This window comes from Carcharodon carcharias, chromosome 10 (genome assembly GCF_017639515.1).
Source record: "Carcharodon carcharias isolate sCarCar2 chromosome 10, sCarCar2.pri, whole genome shotgun sequence".
In the NCBI taxonomy this organism is placed as follows: domain Eukaryota; kingdom Metazoa; phylum Chordata; class Chondrichthyes; order Lamniformes; family Lamnidae; genus Carcharodon; species Carcharodon carcharias.
The window spans coordinates 23860865-23886703 of NC_054476.1; the positions used below are offsets into that span (position 1 = coordinate 23860865).

At 41.9% G+C, this 25839-nt stretch overlaps 1 protein-coding gene across 8 annotated transcripts in view; it reads left to right on the forward strand.

Annotated features, from left to right (window-relative positions):
• Window positions 1–25839, forward strand: part of LOC121283120 (liprin-alpha-1-like) — a 172809-nt gene that overhangs the window by 66609 nt on the left and 80361 nt on the right. For all 8 annotated transcript variants that reach the window (XM_041197249.1, XM_041197254.1, XM_041197251.1 and 5 more), the window contains exon 2: window positions 23971–24072. In XM_041197249.1, coding sequence (XP_041053183.1) covers window positions 23971–24072 — 102 coding nt within the window. The remainder of the gene's footprint in view (window positions 1–23970; window positions 24073–25839) is intronic.

The window sequence follows — 25839 nt, forward strand, 5'->3', positions numbered from 1 at the left end:
GCCCCCTTCCACAACTCTTTCTCCGGTACATCGATGATTACTTCGGTGCCGCTTCATGCTCTCGTCAGGGCTTGGAAAAATTTATTAATTTTGCTTCCAATCTCCACCCCTCCATCATTTTCACGTGGTCCATCTCTGACACTTCCCTTCCCTTCCTTGACCTCTCTGTCTCAATCTCTGGTGATAGACTGTCCACCAATATCCATTACAAACCCACCGACTCCCACAGCTATCTCGACTACAGCTCCTCACACCCCGCTTCCTGTAAGGACTCCATCCCGTTCTCTCAGTTCCTTCGCTTCCGTCGCATCTGTTCCGATGATGCTACATTCAAAAACAGTTCCTCTGACATGTCCTCCTTCTTCCTTAACCGAGGTTTTCCACCCACGGTCGTTGACAGGGCCCTCAACCGTGTCCGGCCCATCTCCCGCGCATCCGCCCTCACGCCTTCTCCTCCCTCCCAGAAACATGATAGGGTCCCCCTTGTCCTCATTTATCACCCCACCAGCCTCCGCATTCAAAGGATCATCCTCCGCCATTTCCGCCAACTCCAGCATGATGCCACCACCAAACACATCTTCCCTTCACCCCCCTTATCGGCATTCCGTAGGGATCGCTCCCTCCGGGACACCCTGGTCCACTCCTCCATCACCCCCTACTCCTCAACCCCCTCCTATGGCACAACCCCATGCCCATGCAAAAGATGCAACACCTGCCCCTTCACTTCCTCTCTCCTCACCGTCCAAGGACCCAAACACTCCTTTCAAGTGAAGCAGCATTTCACTTGCATTTCCCCCAACTTAGTCTACTGCATTCGTTGCTCCCAATGTGGTCTCCTCTACATTGGAGAGACCAAACGTAAATTGGGCGACTGCTTTGCAGAACACCTGCGGTCTGTCCACAAGAATGACCCAAACCTCCCTGTCGCTTGCCATTTTAACACTCCACCCTGCTCTCTTGCCCACATGTCTGTCCTTGGCTTGCTGCATTGTTCCAGTGAAGCCCAACGCAAACTGGAGGAACAACACCTCTTCTTCCGACTAGGGACTTTACAGCCTTCCGGACTGAATATTGAATTCAACAACTTTAGGTCGTGAGCTCCCTCCCCCATCCCCACCCCCTTTCTGTTTCCCCCTTCCTTTTTTTTTCCCAATAAATTATAAAGATTTTCCTTTTCCCACCTATTTCCATTATAAAAAAAACCCCACTAGAGCTATACCTTGAGTGCCCTACCATCCATTCTTAATTAGCACATTCATTTAGATAATATCACCAACTTTAACTTTAACACCTATGTGTTCTATTGTACTATTGTCGTTGACAGCTTTTGATGATCTGCTTCTTTCACTGCTTGTTTGTCCCTACAACCACACCCCACCCCCCTCCACCTCTCTGTCTCTCTATCTCTCCACCCCCCACACACACACCTTAAACCAGCTTATATTTCAGCTCTTTCCTGGACTCGAACTCAAGTTCTGTCGAAGGGTCATGAGGACTCGAAACGTCAACTCTTTTCTTCTCCGCCGATGCTGCCAGACCTGCTGAGTTTTTCCAGGTAATTCTGTTTTTGTCTTAAAATTAAGTCTCTTGTAAGACCTTCTACATACTGGCTTAAAAAGCTCTCCTGGATGAATTTTAAGAATTCCGCTCTCTCTAAACCTATCACACTATGACTAACCCAGTTACTGTTGGGGAAGTTGAAATCCCCCACTATTACTACCCTATTATTTTTACATGTCCCTGAAATTTGCCTACATATCTGCTCTTCTATTTCTCTCTGACTGTTTGGGGGCTTATAGTACACTCCCAGCAATGTGATTGCTCCTTTTTTGTTTTTCAGTTCTACCCATATGGTTTCATTTGAGGATCCTTCTAAGATGCCATCCCTCTTTACTGCTGTAATTGATTCCTTGATCAATATTGCGACACTCCCTCCTCTTTTACCTCCTTCCCTGTCTCGCCTGAAGACCCTATATCCTGGAATATTGAGCTGCGAATCCTGCCCCCCTCTCAAACATGTCTCTGTGACAGCAATGACATCATACTTCCTTGTGTTAATTTGTGCCCTCAACTCATCTGCCTTATTTGTCAGAGTCCTTGCATTAAAATAAATACCATCCAACCTTGCCAAACTCCCTTGTGCCTTAACTGGCTTATAATTCCAATGCCTTCCGGACTCACTTGCTCTCTCTTCTATTTTTGGCTGTGCATCTCTCCCTGCTGAATCTCCTCAAATGAATCTTCCCTCGGGACCCCATCCGCTTGCCAAGTTAGTTTGAACCCTCCCCAACAGCACTAGCAAACCTCCCTGCAAGGATGTTGGTCCCATTCCAGTTCAGGTGCAACCCCGTCTGCCTTGTGCAGGTCCCACCACCCCCAGAAATGGTCCCAATGCCCCTGAAATTTAAAGCCCTCCCTCCTGCACCATCTCTCCAGCCACGTATTCACCTGGACTAACCTCCTATTTCTACACTCACCAGCGCATCGTAAGTACTCCAGAGATTACTACCTTTGAGGTCCTGTTTTTTAATCTGCTTCCTAGCTCCCTAAGTTCTGCTTGCAGGACCTTATCCCTCTATGTATGTCATTGGTACCAGTATGTACCATGCTCTCTGTCTGTTTGCCCTCCCCCCTTTAGAATGCCCTGCAGCCAATCAGTGATATCCTTGACCCTGGCACCAAGGAGGCAACATACCATCCTAGAGTCACGTCTCCGGCTGCAGAAACGCCTGTCTGTTCCCCTTCGTATAGGGTCTCATACCACTATTGCTCTTCATAACCCCCTTCCCCCGGTGCAGCTGAGTCACTCAGTGCCATGAGTGTGGCTGCTCTCCCCAGAGGAACCATCTCGCTTTTTTCTAATACAGAAAAACGATTCTTGAGCAAGATGCACCCTGGGGATTTCCTGACTATCTGCCTGACACCTTTCTTCACCCATCCCCTCTGCCTGCACTTCCATAAGCCGTGGGGTGACGACATCTAAAAACGTGCTATCCACGAAACTCTCAGCCTCATGGATGCACCTCAGTTCCTCCAGCTGCCGCTCAAGCTCCGAAACTCGGATCTCAAGTAGCTGCAGCTGGCGGCACTTCTACACACGTCGGTCAGAGCGCAAGGAGCGTCTCGGACTTCCCACATGTTGTAGGCGGTACGTAACACGGGACTGAGCTGCCCTGCCATGCCTCTACTTGGAAAAATACCCCTTTAATTTAAATACAGTTTTTTAAAAAAGCATTAAATTATTTACATTAAATAAAAACTAGAACTCTTACCTTTCCTTAGCTTAATCTATTTTTAACTGGAGAAAAAGCTAGAGAAAAACACTTACCCACTACTCTCCAATCAGTTCTCACCTTTGTGCTGACATCACTTTTTGAAGCTTCTTGTGCTGGTTCTGATCCCTCCGTTGCGCCCTCGCGCACTCTTGTGATGTCACTTGTTATTTTCAACAAGAACTGACTGCAGGACACTCTTCCCAGACTGCTTCACCGCGATGCTGACTGCAGGGCACTTGTCCCAGACTGCTTCACTGTGATGCTGACTGCAGGGCACTCGTCCCAGAGTATCCTTGTGCTGGTTCCCAAAGCGGATGGAGCACACATACTGTGTGTCAAATATGGAAAGGTGAATGCGGTGACAAAAGTGGATTCATATCCCATACCACAGTTGGAAGATTGCATTGAGCAAGTGGGATAATTGACATTTAGCAAAAAGATTGACCTGCTAAAAGGATATTGGCAGGTACTGTTGTTGGAGAGGGCAAAGGAGATATCAGCTTTTGTAACGCCAAGTGGGATTATATTTGTTTAAAGTCATGCCATTTGGTATGAAGAATGCACCTGCGACATTTCAAAGACTGACGAACAAAGTAATTGCGGGTCTTAGCAATTGTGCGGTTTACATTGATCTAATTGTTTTTAGTCAGACCTGGGAACAGCATTGACAGCATCTGGAAGAATTATTTACTTGATTACAGGGAGCTAATTTGGTGATGAACTTGGCGAAAAGTGAATTTGCGAAAGCGCAAGTTACGTATCTAGGCCATACCACTGGACACAGTAAGGTGACTCAGATGCGAAAATCAAGGCTGTTGTGAATTTCCCAGTGCTTACAACATAACGAGAAGTTTAGGCTATTGGGCATGTGGGTTTTACCGGAAATTTGTACCAAATTTTAACCAAGTGGTCGCTCCACTGACTGAACTATTAAAAAAAGAACAAGAAGTTTCAGTGGACACTGGAGCATCAGAAGTCATTCGATAGTTTGAAAACTGTATTAACTACGATACCGGTTTTGTCAGTACCCAATTATGCCAAGCAATTTAAGTTGGCTGTTAACACAAGCAACATTGTCATTGGGGCTGTACTGTTACAAGATGACACCGGAATTGAAAAACCGATAGGGTGTTTTTCACGGAAGCTGAATATGCAAGAGAGAAGATATTCAACGATCGAAAAAGAGACTGAGTTTGGTGTTAGCATTGCAGCATTTTGAAATTTATGTTGCAAACAATTCATCAGCAACAATTGTTTATACAGGCCATAATCCTTTGAAGTTTTTGGACAAATTTCAAGACAAAAGTGCAAGGCTTTTCAGATGGTGTCTATTATTACAACCATTTAATCTACGGATTATACATATTGCTGGAAAAGAAAATCTGTTTGCAGATGCGTTATCAAGAGTTTGAAGCTTTAAGGAAAATGGGACATTTTTTTAAAAAGCCTAGACATTGAACTGGAGCAAGTTCTGTTGATACCAAGGACTTGTGTATATATATTATGTTAATGCATGCATCTGGCAATTTAGTAGCATGGTAAGTGTGAGATGGGTTATTAAAATGAAGCCACCTTTTTGAATTATGACAGTTCATTTTTCGAAAGGGAGGGTGGTGTCATGAAGCTATTAATGTATATAATATTATTGGAAAATATTTTTCTTGTAAAATAGATGTTTAGTCTGAGGGCCTGTCTTAATTAGATTAAAGCCAGCTAGCCTGGGTGCTTTGTGTACTAGTTTTTCGATGTAAACCGAGCGATAGCGTGCATTTGCATTTTTTGAATACAGCATTCAAGAAGTGGGGTGAAATCTGGCACCTAGCTAGCAGAGACCAAGCAATATGTTTATATTACTACTACAATTGGTACTATGAAAGGGGTTTTATTGTTAGAAGAGATGGAGTTCAAAAAGGCTGGTGATACAATGAAAATTTACATTCAATGAGATGTGCTGGATATAACTGATAGTAGTTTTGTGAGCACGGGGCAGAGGCAACGTAAGATCGACATAGCTGTAAGCCTGCAACTGTCTCCACAGGAACCAAAGTGTGAGGAACTTAATTTTGAAGCCGTAAGGTGAAAATGCGTTGCCTGGTGCCTGGTTAAGTTTGTGGGTGCTGTTGCTTTAATGGAGATCAGTTTGGGAATTTGTTATAAGTTGCATCTCAAACATACCACTTTAAACATCTGTCATTTTTAAGTTTCCTTCTGGAATATTTAAATAACTCAGCTTTACCAACTGCTCGGTCATAACAGTATTTCCAAGTCAGGATCGTGCAGTTTCGAGGGAAACTTGCAGGTGATGGTGTTCCCTTGTGTTTGTTGCCCTTTCTCTTTCAGGTGGTAGAGGACGAGGGATTGGAAAGTATTGCCAAAGAACCATCACATGTTACTGCAGTGCATGTTGTAGATGGTACATACTGCAGACACTGCACCAGTGATGCAGAGTGAATATTGAAGGTTTTGAGTGACATGCTGATCAAGTGGGCTGCTTTGTCTTGGTGTCAACATCTTTGGTTGGAGCTGTACCCATTTGGACAAGTGGAGAGTATTCCATCACACCACTGACTTGCGTCTTGTAGATTTTTGTTTGGCTTTGGAGAGACAGGAGGTGTTATCCCATCGCCAAATTCCCAGCTTTGACCTGCTCTTGTGCCTGCAGCATTTATATGGCTGGTGCACTTCAGTTTCTGGTCAGTGGTAACCCCAGGATCTTGAGGTGGGTGATTCTCAAAGTAAAGCCACTTAATGTCATGGGGAGATGATTAGATTCTCTCTTGCTTGAGATGATCATTGCCTGGCCCTTATGTGGCATGGATGTTACTTGCCACTTATGAGCCCAAACCTGAATGTTGTCCAGACCTTGCTGGGCACGAACTATTTCAATATCTGAGGAGCCATGAATGGTGCTGAACACTGTGCAATCATCAGTGAGTTTCCTCAGTTCTGACTTTATGTTGGTGGGAAGGTCATTGATGAAGCAGCTGAAAGCTGAGGGCAGTTACAGGCACCTCACCTCTGGAATTGAGCTCTTTCTGTCCATGTTTAGACCAAGATTAATGAGGTCTGTAGTAAAGTGGTCCTGGCGGAACCCAAACTGACATTTAGTTAGCAGGTTATTGCTCCATGAGTGTCACTTGATAGCATGGTTGATGATATCTTCCATCACTTTGCTGATGATTGAGAGTAAACTGATGAGGTGATAATTGGCTGGAATAATTTTTTCTTGCTTTTTATGGAGAGAACATTACAGGAAAGACATAATTGCTCTGGAGAGAGTACAGAGGAGATTTACAAGAATGTTGCCAGGGCTTGAAAATTTGAGCTATGAGGAAAGATTGGATAGGCTAGGGTTGTTTTCCTTGGAACTGAGGAGGCTGAGGGGTGACCTGATTGAGGTATGCAAATTTATGTGGGGCCTAGATAGAGTAGACATGGATGCCCTGTTTCCCCTAGTGGAGAGATCAATTACCGGAGACACAGATTTAAGGTGATTAGTAGAAGGATTAGAGGGGACATGAGGAAAAACTTCTTCCCTAGAGGGTGGTGGGTGTTTAGAATTCGCTGCCTGGTTTAGTGGTGGAGGCAGAAACCCTCATCTCATTTAAAAAGGTACCTGTGTCTGCACCTAGAAGTGCTGTAACCTGCAAGGCCACAGACCGAGGGTGCTGGAAGGTGGGATTAGAATGTGCAGCTTTTTTACTTTTTGGCGGATGCAGACACGATGGACTGAATGGCCTCTTTCTGTGCTGTGATTTTTCTGTGGTTCTAGGACATACTTGGGAATTTTCCATAATGCCAGGTAGATGCCAGTGTTGTAGCTTTTACTGGAACAGCTTGGCTAGGGTGTGGTAGTTCTGGAGAAATGGCCTCCAGCCATTTCTTGATTATCATGTGGAGTGAATCGAATTGGCTGAAGACTGGAGATCTTGGGTGAAGGCTGAGATGGATCATCCACTGGGGCCCTTCTGGCTGAAGGTGGTTCCAAATGTTTCAGCGTGCAGGCCACCCTCATCATTGAGGATGCCGATTGTTGTAGAGCCACCTTCTCACATTGGTCGTTTAATTACCCACCACCATTCATGACTGGATGTGATAGGACTACAGAGTTTTGATCTAGCCCGTTAATTGTCAGATCACGTAGTTCTGTCTGTATACATGTAGTGCTGTGTTGTAGCTTTGCCCAGTAGGCATCTCATTTTTAGGTATGCCCTGTTCTGTTCCCGGCATACATTCTTCATTGAATCAGGGCTGGCCCCCTGGCATGAAGGTCATGATAAACTGAGGAATATACCAGGCCATGAGGTTTCAGATTGTGTTGGTATGTAATTGCGCTGATGCTGATGGCCCACAGCCATAGGTGCTCAGTTCTGACATGCAAAATCTGTTCTGAATCTATTCCATTTAGTGCAGTGGTAGTGCCACACAAAAACATGGAGGATTTCCTCAGTGTGAATGTGGAGCTTCATCTGCACAAGGGCTGTGGTGGGAACACTCCTACCAAAACTGTCATAGACAGATGCACCTGCCATAGGGTAATTGGTGAAGTTGAGGTTGCTCTTGGTGTTCCCACCACCTCCCGCAGGCCCAGTCTGGCAAATGTGTCCTTCAGGACTTGGCCAGCTCGGATAGTAATGGTGCTACCAAGCCATTCTTGGTGATGCATGTTGAAGTTCCCTTACCCAGAATGCATTATGTGTTCTTGCTATTCAATGCTGCTTCTAAGTGGTATGCAACATGGAAGAGCACTGATTCATCAACTGATGAAAGTAGTAGATGGTAATCAGCAGGAGGCTTCCTTGCCCATGTTTGACCTGATGCCATGAAACTTCACTGGGTCTGGAGTCATTGTTGAGGGCTCCCAGTGTGTCTCCTGCCTGATTGTATACCATTGTGCTGCCAATTTGGTGCCATTGGAACAAGGCATACAGTGCGATGGTGGTGGAGTCTGGGACATTGATAGTAAAATATGATTTGGTGAGTATCACTGTCAGATTTTTACCCAATTAGCCTGTGGGGTAGCTCTCCCAGTTTTGGCACGAGTCCCAAGATGTTGGTGAGGAGGCCTTTGCAGTCAATGCCAGGTAGTCCGTTGGGTTTTATTCTTCAACTTTTCTGTAGCAGTTTGATACAACTGAATGGTGTGCTCGTTCATTTCAGAAGGCACTTAAGAAGCAAGCACAATAATGTGTGTCTCGATTCACACGTAGGCCAGGCTAGATAAGGACGATGAAGCAGATGAGGTTTTACAACAAACCGGTAGTTTCAAAATTATCACTGAGACTAGTTTTTAATCCCATATTTATTAATTAATTGAATTTAAATTCCCTCAGCTGCCATGGTGCATGGACATTTGTTCCAGCCTCTAGATTCATAGATGTTTACAGCACAAAAGGAGGCCATTTGGCCCATGTCTACGCCAGTCAACAAAGATCTGATTACACAAATCCCATTTTCTGGTGCTTGGCCCATAGCCCTGACGGCTGTGGCAACGCAAGTGAATATTTAAATACTACTTAAACGTTACGAGAGTTTCTGACTCAACCACCATTTCAGGCAGAGAGTTCTAGGTTCCCACCACCCTCTGGGTGAAAAAGTTTCTCCTCAATTCCCCTCTTAACCTTCTACCCCTTACCTTAAATCTATTGACCCTTCTACTAATGGAAAATGTGCCTTCCTATCCACCCTATCTATAATCTCAATCTTATACACCTCTATCAGGTCCCCTCTCAACCTTTGCTGCTTTGAGGAAAACAAACCCAGTCTATCCAATCTTTCCTCATAGCTCAGACCCTCCAGCCCAGGCAGCATCCTGGCAAATCTCCTTTGTACCCTCCCCAGTGCAACCACATCCTTCCTATAATGTGGTGACCAGAACTGCATGCAGTACTCCAGTTGTGGCTTAACTAGCATTTTATACAGTTCCAGCATAACCTCCCTGCTCTTGTATTCAATTCCTCAGCTAATAAAGGCAAGTATCCCATATGCCTCCTTAACCACCTTAGCTACCTGCCCTGCTATCTTCAGGGATGTGTGGATATGCACACCAAGGTCCCTCTGATCTTTAATACTTTCCAGGGTCCTATCATTTATTGTGTAATCCCTTGCCTTGTTAGCCCTCCCCTAGTGCATTACCTCTCACTTTTTTTCAGGTAGAATTCCATTTGCCACTGCTCTGCCCACCTGACCAGTCTGTTGATATCCTCCTGCAGTTAACATTATCCTCCTCACTATTTACTGCCCTACCAATTTTTGTGTCATCTGCGAACAACTTGCTCACAGCCCTACATTTAAGTCCAAATCATTTATGTATACTACAAACAGCAAGGGCCCAGCACCAAGCTCTGCGGAACCCCACTGGAAACAGACTTCCAGTCACAGAAACATCCCTCTACCATCACCCCCTGCTTCCTGCCTCTCAGCCAACTTTGGGTTCAACATGCTACTTTGCCCTGGATCCCATGGGCTCTTACTTTCTTGACCAGTCTGCCATGAGGGACCTTATCAAAAGCCTTGCTAAAGTCCATGTAGACTACATCAAATGCCATTACCCTCATCAATACTCTGGGTTACCACCTCAAAAAATTCAATCAAATTTGTTAAACACGACCTTCCCTTGACGAATCCATGCTGACTATCCCTAATTAATCCGCGTTTCTCCAAGTGCAGATATATTCTGTCCCTCAGAATTCTTTCCAGTAACTTCCCCACCATCAAGGTTAGACTGACTTGCCTGTAATTTCCTGGTCTATCCTTTCCTCCCTTTTTTAATAATAGGGCAACGTTAGCAGTCCTCCAGTCCTGTGGCCAGAGAGGATTTGAAAATTACTGCTAGGGCCCCTGAAATCTCTTCCTTTGCCTCACTCAACAGCTTGGGATACATCTCATTAGGGCCCGCGGATTTATCCACTCTTGAGGCCACTAAACCTGCTAGTTTCCCCCCCCCCCCCCCACCCCTCCCTCTCTCTGTTAATTTCCTCTAACATTTCACAGTCCTCACCCTGATGTCTATATCTGCGTTGTCCTTTTCCATTGTGAAGATCGACACAAAGTATTCATTGAGGACTGCACCCACGTCTTCCGGGCCCCACACACATTACTTCTGGTCCCTAATTGGCCCTACTCTTCCCTAGTTATTCTCTTGCTCTTTGTATATTTAAAAAAAAACCCTTTGGGTTTTCCTTTATTCTACCCAACAATGCTTTCTCATGCTTTCCTAATTTCTATTTTTAAGTTCCCCTCTGCACTTTTTATACTCCTCTAGGGAGTCTACCGTATTGAGCCCTCTATCTGCCATAAGCTTCTCTTTTATTTTCTTAATCCTAACCTTTATGTCCCTTGACATCCAGGCTTCTCTGGACTTGGTGTCTCCCACCCCCACTTCGTCTTTACGGGAACAGATTACTCATCCAATAACATTACCACTGTGCTATTGTTCCCTGTAATTGTAATTATTTCCCCTGTTCTTTTCCTTTCCTAAATGCAGGGACTTTTTGCAAAGGTAGCTTCATGACAGCATTACCCAAGTTTTGATGATTCTTAAAATGTGAACCAAAATGGTGCATCATGGGACAGTTTGACCATGGGGTATTTTGCAACTTTGTCTGCCTGATCTTGTGTGCCGATGCTTATGTTCAATGTGGAATCGTGAGTAGCAAAAAGAAGCATGAAACCTGACTAGTCTTCCTGTACCCTGTCCAACTAGTTTGGCACAGACCTCTACTATTTCCTTTTCCATTCTACTATAATGTATTCTGCAAGCAGCATTTGCTACTTCCAGCCATTAAGCCTTTCCTGCAGCTTCATGAGGTGAGTTGAAAACTAGCTGGACTATAAGTTGTTATTCAGTCTAATATTTCGAAATAAAATGTTCTGATTCACTGCAGCTTTGAAAATGGAAGATATGTCTTGTTTTGTATTCACCAGCTTGGCCTTTAAATTAGGACTGGGGAGAAAAAACACTTTGTGTTTGGTATTGCATTTCACTCTGATTAACAAACTTCAGATAGCTACTAAAGAAACATGAAAGGAGTACAAATCTTTCTATCTGATTCTGTACATCCTCTCGGTGGAACATGCAAAATAATTTATTTTGCCACCACGTGTTGTACAGTTCACTGTATTGCATAATTAGTGACAGGCTATCTGAAAATAGTTCATTGAAGAATAGAGTAATTATCTTTGAGTCTATATTGTGATACTCTTGTGCTTTGACTAAAATATGACTTCATAAAATGTGTTTCCTATTCTAGCCAATTATATCTGCAGATTTTTTTTCCCCTTCCTCCCTTTGACTGTCCATTGGAGTATGGTTGATTACATGGGCTCCTGTACTCTCTGGTATAATTTGGATTTGGCCATTATTCAGATGTGAGGCTCAACCATAGATGTTGGAGAATTATTCTACTGTGAAGGCATCTGTGAAGCTTAATCTGGTCCTTACCTGGTGTACTCATGAGTACTTTTATCAGAGGATGCTGAGGAGGAAAGGAATCTTGGCTGAGTTTTTTCTCAAATGAAGTTTCCAAAGGTTAATCTTGTGCTTCCACTGTTGCTCCAACAAGAGCTTATACGTTTTGACCAAGAATGCAGATCTTCCTAATCCGTGCAGCTCAATAACTTGACAAAATTACTGCATCATTGTAGCAACAAATTGACTCAATATTTTTACCTGAGTCAGAAGATTGTGCATTTGAGCGCTGATCCACAACATGAGCTTATACTCCGGTAAGATATTAGCATAGGTTATTGAGTGAGCATTGCATTTTCAAAGGTACTAATGTCATGTGTTAAAGCTCCATTTGACCCTTCATGTTTATATAAAAATATGTGAAAGATCCCATGCACAAATCCAAGTAAAGCAATAGTTTTTCAGATCGACTACCCAACCTTTGTCCCTCCCCAATACCACTAGAACAGATTAATTGACTGTTTATCTCTTGGATGTTTTTGTGACTTTGCTCTGGAAGTCAGCTACTGCATTTGTCTAGGTAATGGTGACTACGCTTCTGAATTCATTCTTTTCTGTGAAGCCTTGAGATAAAAAAATGAAATCCTTTCTTTCCATTTAAACCTAGTGCATTTATAGCATATATCCTCTTGAGTAAATTAACCTTCAATAAGGATCATTTAAAGTTTCGCACATGATTTGATGTACAGTTTCGGAAGAGCATGTGATTTGTGATTTACAAATAGCTGAAAGAAGCAGCTTGAACTTCTAAGTAGCCAAAATAAGTATATAAATTATATATTTGGGGAAGCCAGCAGACTCTTGGCTAATGGTTCCAATAGAGAATGGACTGTCTTATTGTAATTTGTAATAGAGTTAACTGATGAGCATTTAATAATTCATGATATTAAATTAGTGTCCATCAGATAAAGAAATTAGCTCCCACCAACACTGGTGATGGACGAGAAACCATGTATACTTGCTCCTACAATTAAACAATTCCAAAAACTCCCCAGAAAGACATTAATTTTGAAAGAATTAAATATGTACTGATACCATTGGTCGGTGCCACTGTGGGCATCAAAATTTTGCACCTTGCATTTTGGTGAAATTCTAGTGACAACACTGACAGCTAAAAAAAAAATCAGCTTTGAAGACCCCCCCACCACCCCAAGAGGTAAGATGTGAGTGACTGCTCTTGACATTAAAGCAGCATCTAAGCAAGTGTAGCATCAAGGAGCCCTAGCAAAATTGAAGCCAGTGGAAATAGGTGAGAAAAGTCCACAGATTGGGGTCATACTGAGCACAAGGTAAGATGGCTGTGGTTGTTAGAGGCTGTTTATCTCAGTCCCAGGAGATTGCTGCTGCAGTTCCTCCAGCTAGTGCCCTAGGCCGAAACAGCTCCATGGTAAAGTCAGAAGTGGGGATCTTCGCTCATGATTTAATAATTTTCTGTACCATTCGCAACTCACCAGATACTGGAGCATTCCTTGTTCATATGTAGCAAAACCTGGACAACACTCAAGCTTGGGCCTATAATTGGCAAGTGGCATTTGTGCCACACAAGTGCCAGGTATGAACCATCCCCAACAAGAGAGAATCTAACCATCTCCCCATGACATTCAATGGCATTACCATTGACCAGGCACTGGACTGGACCGGCCATATAAATACTGTGGATGCAACGGTAGGTAAGAGGCTGGGAATTCTGAGGCTAGTAACTCGATTCCTGATTCAGCCCACCAAATATGCCCACTGTCTACAAGGCACAAGTCAGGAGTGTGCCTAGATTAGTGCAGCTTCAACAACACAAGCTCAACACCGTCCAGGACAAAGCAGCTTGCTTGATCATGTGGACATGTGGACATTGCCAGAGAGGCCAGCTTTTGTTATCCATTTCAAAGGACATTTAAGGGTCAATCACATTGTTATGGGTCTGGAGTCACATTTAGGCTAGACCAGGCAGATTTCTTTCCCTAAAGGATATTAGTAAACTAGATGGGTTTTTTTTGACAATCGATTATAGTTTCATGGTCATCATCACTGAAACCAGCTTGCAATTCCAGATTGTAATAATTGAATTTAAATTTGGGATTTGAACTCATGTCCCCAGAACATTAGGTGGGCCTCTGGATTACTAGTCCAGTGACAAAGCTACTATGCCACCATCTCCCCATATTGATCATAAATAGTTGATGCCCCAGCACTGATCCCTGTGGCACTCCACTAGTTACAGTTTGCCATCCTGAAAATGACCCATTTTTCCCAACTGTTTTCTGTTAGTTAGCTAGTCTTCTATCTACGCTAATATATCATCCCCAAGCCATAAGCTCTTGTGTAGTAGCCTGTCATGTGACAACTTATAGAATGCCTTTTGGAAATCCAAATACACTGCATCTACTGGTTCTCTTTTATCCACCCTGCTTGTTACATCCTCAAAGAACTCTAATAAATTTGTCATACTATTTTCCCTTTCATACAATCAGGCAGAATCAACATGATTTTATGATTTTCCAAATGCACTGATACTACCTCTTTAATAATGGATTTTAGCATTTTCCCATTGTCATCTGTGTCCTCTGATTGACATTATGCTGACTTATGAAATCACTTTATCCTTAAAGTATTATACCAAGTCTTATTCACAGTTGCACTAGAAGTTGTTGGTATTTAGAGAGTACGAAATCTCCCCCATCGCTCTTGGGTGCCTCTCAATGCAGCAGTTGAGCCCTGTAAAAGGAAAACATGTTTCCAATCTATGTTGTACTGTTCTTGAGTTGGCATTCAGGCAGGATAGGAGAACAATCCAGACTATTCTGCTTCCTAATTTTGTTTAAATATTGAGCCACATTTGTGGGAAAGTATCTTGAGCTCAATGTAGGTTCTGCTGCTTGAAAGTTTTCATGGTGCTTTTAGAGCTTTGTTCTTGACCAACAAAAACATGTTATTTCATTTTCCAACTTTCCTATTTTTTTTGCTTATTTTCTTTTCGGCCTGATGCTGCCAGTAATTGAAAGGAATAGTTAATGGTCTGCACCTAAGCTTTCTCTGCAGTGTTTCACTGTATAGTTAATGTGAGCTGCTTTTTATAATAGAGATCTTTACCATTGTTTTGGAATGTGCCTTTCCAAAGAAGGTCTGGAGAGAGATACAGTGGTTTGTGTTGAGGTTCATCCCGAGCAGTGCTGTGACACAGGACTCTGTGCTCTACAGGCTGTTCCCAGGGACGCACACTGAGACAAATATCAACTGCAACTGGAGGATCATCAATTTGGTGAAAGACGCTCTTTGGTCTGCCCCAAACTTGTTGGTCTTCCAGCGCAAAGAGTTGTCTCTGACCGAGTGTTGCAGACTGGCACATTCTAAGGTCCAGGACTACATGCTGAGGGACGCACTAAAGCTTGGGGCAACTGCCACAAAGGAGCAATGGGGAAAGGTCACTGTCTAAGACCTTTCTGCCATGGTTCATTGAGGGGCTGGGAATTGTATAGACCCCTCGGGCTGTACGACTCACAAAAATGTATGTAGTGGAAACTAAATGTATCATAAATGCATTGAAGCACCACAGAGTGCAACATGATGTATGTCGATAGCTCGAATCCCATTGCACTGTCTGTCTATAATGACCATATTGAAATGAATGTAATATTCATTGATTTATATTGAAGCAACTCGTGATCGATGTGTAAAAGTTGAATCTGATTGCACTTTTTGTGATGGTCATTTGGAAATGTCATGTAATGTTCTTTAGATATTTTATGAATAAAGTATATTTTTTTGCAAAAAAAAAATCTTAACGATTGTTTCCTGGCAAATACTTGCAATCTGAAAGTAAGCAGCCAGATACTCAGCAATAGTAGGAGAAAGTACAGATGAAAAGATTTGAAGTTAGGGAGACAGACTTTAGTGTCTTTTATATCCTGTGGACATGCCAAAGTGCCATAGGTTCTTTTACATTCACCTGAGCAAGCAGACAGGACCTCAGTTTAACATCTCTTCTGAAACATAGCTCTCTAATCTGTGTCCATGCCCTGGAGCGGATCTTGAGCCCTTAACTTCCTGACACTTGAGTTGACAGTGCTACCTCTGACCTAAATGTAACAGGATGCAAAAGGTTAGGAAAGGAATTCTTATAAGTAGAGCTATGATGGCTGAAGGGCACCCACTGATGTGGGTTGCAGAAAAGACCTTGAACTTCGAATATGAAAATGAAGCAGATTTGTTCTTTATTAGAATTTTGTTTTACTTGGTAATACTGTTTAAAAATGGATCAGCTAAGATGTACAATAATTTTCATTTAGCATGTTTAATGTACTAAAACATCCCAACGCACTTCATAGGAGCATTATCAAGCAATTTGACAGAGTCATGCAAGAGGATATTAAGATTGTTGAGAGCCTTTAAAAGTACATAAAAAGGAGATAGCTGTTGGTCCCATAAAGGCAGAGACAGAAGAAATTATCATGGGGAATGAAGAAATGACAGATGTGGAACAATATTTTATGTCTGCACAGAGGCACAGATTGTATACTAGAAATAGAGCAACCAAGGGGCTAATGTGTGGAACTTAAGGTGATTTTTATTTTATTTGTTCGTGGGATGTGGGCACTGCTGGCTAGGCCAGCATTTATTGACCAGCCCTAATTGCCCTCATTGAGAGGGCATTTTTAAGAGTCATCCACATTGCTGTGGGCCTAGAGTCAAATGTAGGTCATGTAGGGATGGCAGATTTCCTTCCTTAAGGGAGAAATGGGTTTTTACAACAATTGGCAATGGTTTCATGGTGGTCATATGTTTAATTCCAGATTTTTATTGAATTCAAATTTCACCATGTGCTGTGGTGGGATTTGAACCTGGATCCCCAGAATATTAACCTGGGTCTCTGGAATACTAGTCCAGTGACAATACCACTATGCCACTACCACCCTCTCAGAGTCCGCAAAGTGATAGGTTAGGCAAGTTGACAGTGCAGTGACAGTATAATGTGGGAACTGAGAGGTTGTTCACTCTCGTAGTGAGAATAGAATAGCAGAATTTTTTTGTGTGACATTTCTCATTGATATTGACAGTGACTTGGGTGTACTTGTACGTGGAACACAAAATTAACCCACAAGTACTGCAAGCAATCAGGAAGGCAAGTTGGCCTTTATTGCAAGAGGATTGGAGTACAAGAATAAAGAAGTCATGGTGCAATTGTATCAGGCTTTGTTGGGACCACACCTTTGTGCCATTTTGGTCTCAGTTTTTAAGGAAGGGTACATTTGCTTTGAAGGCAGTACAGTGAAAATTTGTTCCTGGGATGAACGGATCTTATGTTTAGAGGCTGAATAAATTGGGCCTTTACGCTCTGGAATTTAGAAAAATAAAGGGTAATTTCATTCAAACCTACAAGGTTCTGAAGGGGTTTAAAGCGTAGGTACAGAGACGGTTTCCCTTGGATAAGAGGACTTTCATTTAGGACTGAAATGAGAAATTCTTCATTCGAAAGGTTGTGAATCTTTGGAATTCTCTACCCCATAGGGTAACAGATGTTCTGCCATTGATTATACTTAAAGCAGGAAAAGATGGATTTGTGCTGTCTCAGGGAATTGAGGTATATGAGGAGTATTTGGAAAAGTAACGTTCAGGCAGAAGATGAACCATGATCGTATTGAATAGCAGAGTTGGCTCAACGGGCCATATGGTCTACTCCTGTTATGTAGGATGGATGGCTTAAAGTTTGATCAGAGGTAGATTTTACAATTTGTTTTCAGTGTGCTTTTAAATGAAGTGCAGAGTTGGAATCACATTGATCTGCAAATTTTCAAGAGCGTGTTTCCTGCGTTTATTCTGTTAATGGTGATCCAGTCTCCTCTTATTATATTGTTGCTGTTAGGAATTATTTCGGTATTTAACAGTATACATTGTTGTAAAGGACATGTGAATTCTGTATTAAATGAATTTCTGAGCACATCAATTGTGGTTGGGGCTCTTACAAAGCAAAAACAAATAGGGAGGGAGAGTAATTATTGAGAACATTACCCTTGGGTGACTTGCAGAAAACTGTTGGTTTATTTTATAATTGTTAAAGGAATGGGTGGAACATATATCACTTAATTGGTGATGATTCAAATGCTCGGCCTGTTGTAAGTAGATTCTCTTCTGGACTATTAGTTGGAGGTCTTTGCAGGAGCACTAATCACCCATCTCATCCTGCTTGAATAGCTTTTCTTAATGACCAGTTAGGAATAATAATGCTGAGTTAGAAAGTCCAAATTGCCATGCCTTATGGGTGCAGTTAGTGAAATGATCTTCAGCGAGAATTAGTGGGGGGAGCAAGAAGAGTTTTTTTTTAAAAAAATCTGAAGATTTTTTACGATTATGAGAATTATATGATTTGAATCTGGAATTCTTTACCTTTAAACCCCCAAAGAAATTATATTTGGGAAGAATTCCTTTTTCGTAACACATGCCTATCTCCAGTCTGATTGCATTACAGGATTTTTCCTGTAGCTAAATGCACTCTACTTTTAAATTCTCCTTTTCATTATCATGTCATGATGATTTTTACTCCCCTCGAATGGAAAATGGTCATATTTTGTAACATTGTAGCATTTCTCTTGCGTGGGTGTACTTCATTCCGCTTTTTAAAAAATTTAATGTATGGAATGTTAGCATTGCTGGCAAGGCCAGCATTTATTGCCCATCCCTAATTGCTCTTCCAAAGGTGGTGTGAATTGCCTTCAAAAGGTGGTGTGAATTGTAGTGGTTCAACACTACAATCCATGTGATGAAGATACATCCTGTTTGGAAGGGAGTTCCAGGCTTCTGATTGTGACAATGCAGCAACGATGATACAGTTCCAAGTCAGGTTTCTGTGCGTCTTTGAGGGGCACGTGCACTTGTGTTGTTCCCATACGTCTACTCTCCTTGTCCTTCCAGATAGATGGTAGAGGTCGTGGGTTTGGGAGATGCTAAGGAGCCTTGGCAAGTTGCTGCTTTGCATCTTGTGGATCGTACACACCTGCTGCCATTGTATGTGGCTGATGGAGGGAGTGAATGTTTAAGGTGGTGTCAATGAAGTGGGCTGCTTTGTTCTGGATGGTGTTGAGCTGCTTGAGTTTTGGTGGAACTGGAGTCAACCAAGCAAGAAGAGAGTATTCCATCACACTCCTGACTGTGACCCTAATGTTACTGGCCACTTAGCCCAAGCCTGAATGTTGTCCCGGTCTTGCGCATACAGGCACAGACTGCTTCGGTGTCAGCTGAATCACAAATGGTACTGCACACTATGCAATCATCAATGAACATCCCCAATTCTGATCTTATGATGAAGAGAAAGTTTACTTGGGTTACTTAACTGTCCTTGGGTTTCGAGTATTGCACAATTATTAATTCCCAAAGGCATAAGCAGTTTGATTATCCAAATAATTCTCAAGCTGTTCCTGTTGACATTTGATATTTTAGCCAATTTATTATAGCCCTGTTCTCCATTCTTATTTTGCTTCTATCTTTTCATCGCTGGTATAGAAGGAATAGTAGATTCTGTAGCCAGTGAAATCTTTTTAAGTGATACTAATTGGAGGAGGGGGAGACTAATTTCCTACTCGTGGTTCCTCTTTCCTGGTCATATAGATTATTTGCAGCTGCCATGGGATCTGGGATTTGAAATGTAGGCTTTATTTTTAATGTACTCTTGAAGTAATATGCAATTTATATGCTGAATTCCATATTGAGAAAATCCTCATTGATCCAATGGGGAAAAAAACTATAGAAATTTAACAATTATCTGTGACATTCATTTACTTTTGCAAATGTCAAATCTCTAACAGTTGACAGTCAGCTGAAATGGATCAGGTTAATGTGTGAATAGCAGATAACTGATATAGCATTTTTAATGCTGAAAATGCAGCTTGAACTTTGATCTGACATAAACATACATTTAATTGGCTTAAGGGTTAAATCTCTGGCTGCTTTAAACTCAGCTGCTGTACAGGACTTTAGTTTTTTGGTTTTAATACAAAAAGTACCCAGAATGTCACTTTGCCTTGTGACTTTATGTTGCTGTAGGTAACAGAAGGGCAGATTTGCTGAGTGTAAGACATATTTCATAGCCTCTACTGGAACGATAACATTTCTAACTGTATAGTGAACTGTAATGAAATGCCTGAGTCAGTTTGCTTATGTTATATAACTGTTGGCTGGTTTCATATTCAGATGAATCATAATAGCAATTTCATCTTTTAATTAAAAATATCTCCAAGGTACAGATATAGAATGGCTTCATCTCTTTTTTCAAAATTGTAATATAGCCTTACTGCAGATTCTGATCTTTTTTTAATAAACCTCAAGCCTGCATTAGCAACCACTTTGGAGCTTTGATTTTCCAGAGCCTCATTTTGAAATATGCTTCTAATTTCTTGCAATATTCAAAGTAGAATAATTTTGGTTACAACAATGGTTCAGCACCCACAGTTTTTTTTGAAAAATGCATGCAACGAAACAGTACTTTGTGACTGAAAGACATTGCTATGTCTTTCATTTTCAAGTTCCCTGTATTGATTCTCATGACATCTTGAATGTACTACACAATCTTTCTTTGTGATGTGGTTGTTTCAATTAAGCATTTGCGAACAAACTATTTTCTTTGCCTAGGCTGAGCCTCCCACTGGTAGAAGCAGGCATCCCTGGGTTGCTTCCACTTTTCCATTCCACCTAGTTTTCCTTCACCTTTGTCTGCTGTCCATCACTAGATACAGTGGGATGCTGTTTATATGGATATTTTCTGATTCACCTGTGTTCTGAGAAGTGAATAATTTATTTGTACTGTATTAACTATTCAGCATGGAAATTGATCTGTGATATCATTACATATGAAATGATTTTCTTCTCTTTAGAAGATTAGAGCAAAGCATAAAATTCTTTAGGAATGTGTTTTTGTATTCAAAGTAGCAAGGAATAAGCCAATAAACTTGTACAACCATGTATTCTTGAGGTCTGTGTAATATATAGCATGTTTAATTTTTGGAATAACAGTAATTTTAATATTACCACACATGCTCTTGTACCCATATCACATTACGTTGAGTTATCTAGAGGAATCACCCTCAGATGGAGCCTTGTGATCTTCCAGTGTGCTGCAATCTCCTATTTCCTTTCTCCAATTTCCATTGCTACATTGGAAGGAGTCCAGCTTTGGGCTGTATAAGTTGCGACGTGAAATCAATGACCACTTCTAAGTTCTGAGACTGTGGGTCTCCGATAAGATGTCACATTTTTCTCCTGAAAATTACTGCCAACTACAAGAGAGAACTTACAACTGTGTTTATTTCCTGACTGACCCTGAAAAACAAGTGAGGACGTTTTAGGAAGCCATGGTGACGATGCCATTAGTTCCAGTTAATCTATTTCTATAACTCAAGCTGACTTCCACTTGCGAGAACTCATCCAGTACCCTTTGACAGCCTTTTGCAAATTCACATTCACTGCATGAACTGGTGGATATTACAGAGGTTGACTTCTCAATGCAAAAGTAGGTGTTGAGGCAGATTTCAGACAAACTTGCATCCATGTAGTACCTTTCATTTCCTCAGCATATCCCAAAGTACTTCAGGCTAAGGATTACTTCTGAAGTTGTGTAAGAACATAAGGTAACCTTGTTGTATACAGCAACTTCCTGCAACCTGCAGAATGGTCAGGTAATGTATATTGCTGGTGTTGCTTGAGGATCAGTCAGATGCTGGTCAGGACACTGAGAGCCTCCCTGCTCTTCAATTCGTGCCATGGATTCACCTAATGGCACCCAGTTCTACCTCACCATCACTTCTCTAAATCCCTCTGCTGCCTCTGATTTGTCATGCTTCTTGTCCAACATATAGTACTGGATGAACAGCAATATCCACCAACTAAATATTGTGATGATATTGTAAATGTGATGCCAAAACTGCTGGTTTTAGTCCCTCATCATAAATTTAATTCCCTAGCCACCAATTACATCCCTCTTTCTGGCAACTGTCCGAGGCTGAACCAGACTGTGCAACCTCAGTGTTGCATTTGACCCCATGATGAGTTTCTGACTGTCTCCACTCCATCACCAAGATAGCCTATTTTCACCTCTATCATTACCTGACTACTTCCCTGCCTTAGCTCCTCAACTGCTGCTGAAACTCTGATCCATTTGTTATTTCCTGTTTCGTAATCCAGTACTCTCCTGGCTGAACTTCCGGCTTTCACCTTGCATAAGCTTGAGCTCCTCTAAAACTTTGCCTGCATCCTATCCAACACCAAGACCCTTTTACTCATCACTTCCCTGTGCTCAGTGACTTGTATTGTCCCCCAATCCTGCAGTGCTTCGCTTTTTAAAGCGCTCATCCTTGTCTACAAACTTTTCCATAACCTCACCACCCCACCCCCATTAAAAAAAAGATTTGGATGTATATAATGTCTTTCACAAGCGCAGAATGTCCCAAAGCACTTCACAGTGTAGTCATTGTGTTAATGTAGGAAACATGGCAGCCAGTTTGCACACAGCAAGCTCCCAGAAACAGCAATGTGATGATGATCTATTTTTGTGTTGTTAATTGAGGTGAAAATATTGGTCAGGGCACTGGGGATAACTCCTCTGCTCCTCTTTGAAGTAGTGCCATGGGTTCTTTTACTTGGGCAGGCAGGGTTTCTGTTTAACATCTCCTGCAAAAGACTTCACCTTCTGACGGTGCTGTACAGAAGGAGTGTTGCACTGAGGGTCAGCCTTGATTGTTGTGTTCAAATTCTGGATTAGGACTTGAATGCACAACCTCCTGACTCATAGGTGAGAGCGCGACCAATTGAGCCTCCTATTTCTCCCCTCCAGCCTTACAGCTACAGCCCTTTTGTTGCCCAGGCCCTTGGCTCTGGAATTCAATCTCTGAACCTCTACTTATCTTTTCTCCTTTAAGACGCTCCTTCAAACCTCCCTGTTTGTCCAAGCTTTTGGTCACCTGTCTTAATATCTCCTTATGTGGTTTGTTGTCATATTTTGTTTAAAGTTCCTATGAAGTACCTTAGGACATTTTACTACGTAAAAGTGCTATATAAATGCAGGTTGTTTACGCTTTAAAGTCTCCTCCAAAAATCAACACTTCTGACGCATATTTTCACCACTGCACTGAAGAGTTACTTTCGAGTACGTGCTCATGTGCCAGGGAACATGGAGGGACTTTTTCAGTTTAGCTTCGGAAAATATCAAAACATCGTGTAACATTGTGCCCAAGTCTACATCTGCACTTCATGTTGAGCATGAAAAAGCCAGTGGTGCATTTTGTCTTACTATCCAGCAGGATCTGTTCTGTTATCACTTGAATGAAATAGGTCAGCTTCTGCGACGTAGGCCTCTCTCCCTTCCAAATTTCTGCCACACAAGACCAAGCATCTGACTGACTGCTCTCTCTTACTTGATGCTCAAGCTTTTTTCCATTTGCACTTTGAAAGTTTAGCTGTAATTCTTAAAATGTCAAAGTGCCTAAAATGTATTGCCCCTGAAATTGCAGTTTGAGATAAATAGTGGAGAGGGGAACTTTGGGTCAGTGTGTTAAAAGCACTTATTTGCTAACGTTCATAATTTGATTTAAGGACCGTTGCATTTTGTCTTTTTTTAATGGTAGTGAGGGAAGTTGACCTCAGAGGGAGCAGTAGTAAGGGTTGCGACAATTTTCTGCAGTTTCCCTGGACTTGAGGTGTACTAGCTCCTGATTAGTATTTGGCACCTTGCTGGGAAGTTTATATTGTCCGTGTTGGGTGAGCTAATGTTTAGCTTGACAGTGAAAACATATTAATGTTTACTGCTTAGACTCCTCAGTGGCGGATGATCACTTGGATGGTATGCTGAAGTGCTGCTGACACCCTGGAATTATTCAGGGCAGTAGGACAAAAAATTCAGGGAAGGAGAAACAAAATGGACCTGTTTTTAAACTGCTGATTTTATGATTAGAATTGCCGTTCTGAGCAGAGCCTTCAATCTTGTGCTATTTAAAATAGTTTATTGCTTACAGTTGACCCCATCATTTGCCAGGACTACTCACCAATCTCTAGTAAGTAACAGAAGGTAGCCTTGCATTTCTGGTGAATAGGTGTAAATTGCAATTGGGGCAATGTGAACAAGCATCGGGAGGTAAAATGCTTCTAGCTTACTAAATGTAGAATGAAAAAAAAGCTAGATTTTTCTGTTTTGTAGTGCTGTGCAAACGTTGAGCGCCTACATTTAAAACAGTCCCATTATTTCTTTTCCAGGAGTTTGCAGCACTTACAAAAGAATTAAACGTATGCAGAGAGCATCTATTGGAACGAGAAGAAGAAATTTCCGAACTGAAAGCAGAAAGAAATAACACTCGGGTAACTAAAATATAAAGTGCTCAAAGCATATAATTATTTCATTTAATTTGCATTATTTTGCAATTAGTCTAGAAGGTGCAAATGGAGCTGCTGTTTGTAGGCCTGACAGGTACAGTAGTATTCTAGGCGGTACTTAAAAAAAAAAAGGTAATTCTTCTGTTATAATTTGTCAAAAGATGGTAGGTTCCTTATTTTTACAAGACTGAAAATGAAATATTTGTTGCATAGCCATGACTTCCAACATTTTACCCTTTCTGCCTCAGTCTTTGATTCTAGAAGCTAAGATTAAATGGTGTTACAGGGCGTTTGGACTTGGGTACCAACATATGGTGCTCCTGCTTGGGAGGAGGCCAAATCAAACTGGTTACAAGTTTAAAAATACTTTCATTTATAGAGCTCTATGGCTATGCCTTTTCAAGGCTTGAACTACACAAATATTTACTGGCTGAAGATTCTCCCTGATATTTTCAAGTTTGTTGACTAATTGAAATAGTTATACAGTTGTAAGTGTGTCAAATAGGCATCGATGAGGAATTTAACAGCACTATTTTCAGTTTTTTTGGCTGCTAATGACCATTGCCTGATAACCATAATTTAGTATTTACATAAGATTGGTACATACGAATTAGAAGCAGGAGTAGGCCACTCAGACCCTCGAGCCTGCTCAGCCATTCAATAAGATCACGGCTGATCAGAATGTGACCTCAACCTCACATTCCTATCTACCCCCACGATAGCCTTTCACCCCCTTGTTAATCAAGAATTCATCTAGCTCTGCTTTAAAAATATTCAAAGACTCTGCTTCCACTATCTTTTGAAGAGAGTTCCAAAGACTCTCAAAATTTTTCCTCATCTGTCTTAAATGAGCAACCCCTTATTTTTAAACAGTGACCCCTTGTTCTAGATTCTCCCACAAGAGGAAACATCCTTTCCACATCCACCCTGTCAAGACCCCTCAGGACCTTAAAGGTTTCAACTAAGTCGCCTCTTACTCTTCTAAACTCCAGTGGATACAAGTCTAACCTGTCCAGCCTTTACGTATAAGACAACCTGCCTATTCCTGGTATTAGCCTAGTAAATCTTCTTTGAACTGCTTGTAAGACATTTCAATCTTTCTTTAAATAAGGAGACCAGTACTTTCCAAATACTCCAGAAGTGGCCTCACCAATGCCCTGTACAACTGAAGCATAACCTCCCTATTTTTGTGATCAAGTCCCCTCACAATAAATAGTAACATTCTATTAGCTTTCCTAATTATCTGCTGTACCTGCATACTAATCTTCTGTGATTCATGCACTAGGACACCCAAATTCCTCTGAACCTGAGTTCTATAATCTCTCAACATTTGGACAATCTTTCTTCTTCCTGCCAAAATGACTGATTTCACATTTGCCCACGTTATACTCCATTTGCCAGATCTTTGTCTTCTCACTTAGTCTATTTATGTCAGTTTGTAGCCTCCTTACGTCCTCTTCACAATTGACTTTCCTATTGTTAGGCTAACTGGCCTATAGTTTCCTGTGTTCTGGCTCCTCCTCCCCCCCCCCCCCCCCCCCCCCCCCCCCAACACCCCATTTTTTTTGAGTAAAGGAGCTGTATTTGCTATTTTCTAACCTAATGGAGCCTTCCCTGAACCTAGGGAATTTTGGAAAATTAAAACTGTACGTCAACTGTCTCACTAGCCACCACTTTCAAGACCTGAGGGTGAAGTCAGTCTGGACCTGGGGATTTGTCAGCCTGCAGCCCCAGCAATTTGCTCAATACCAC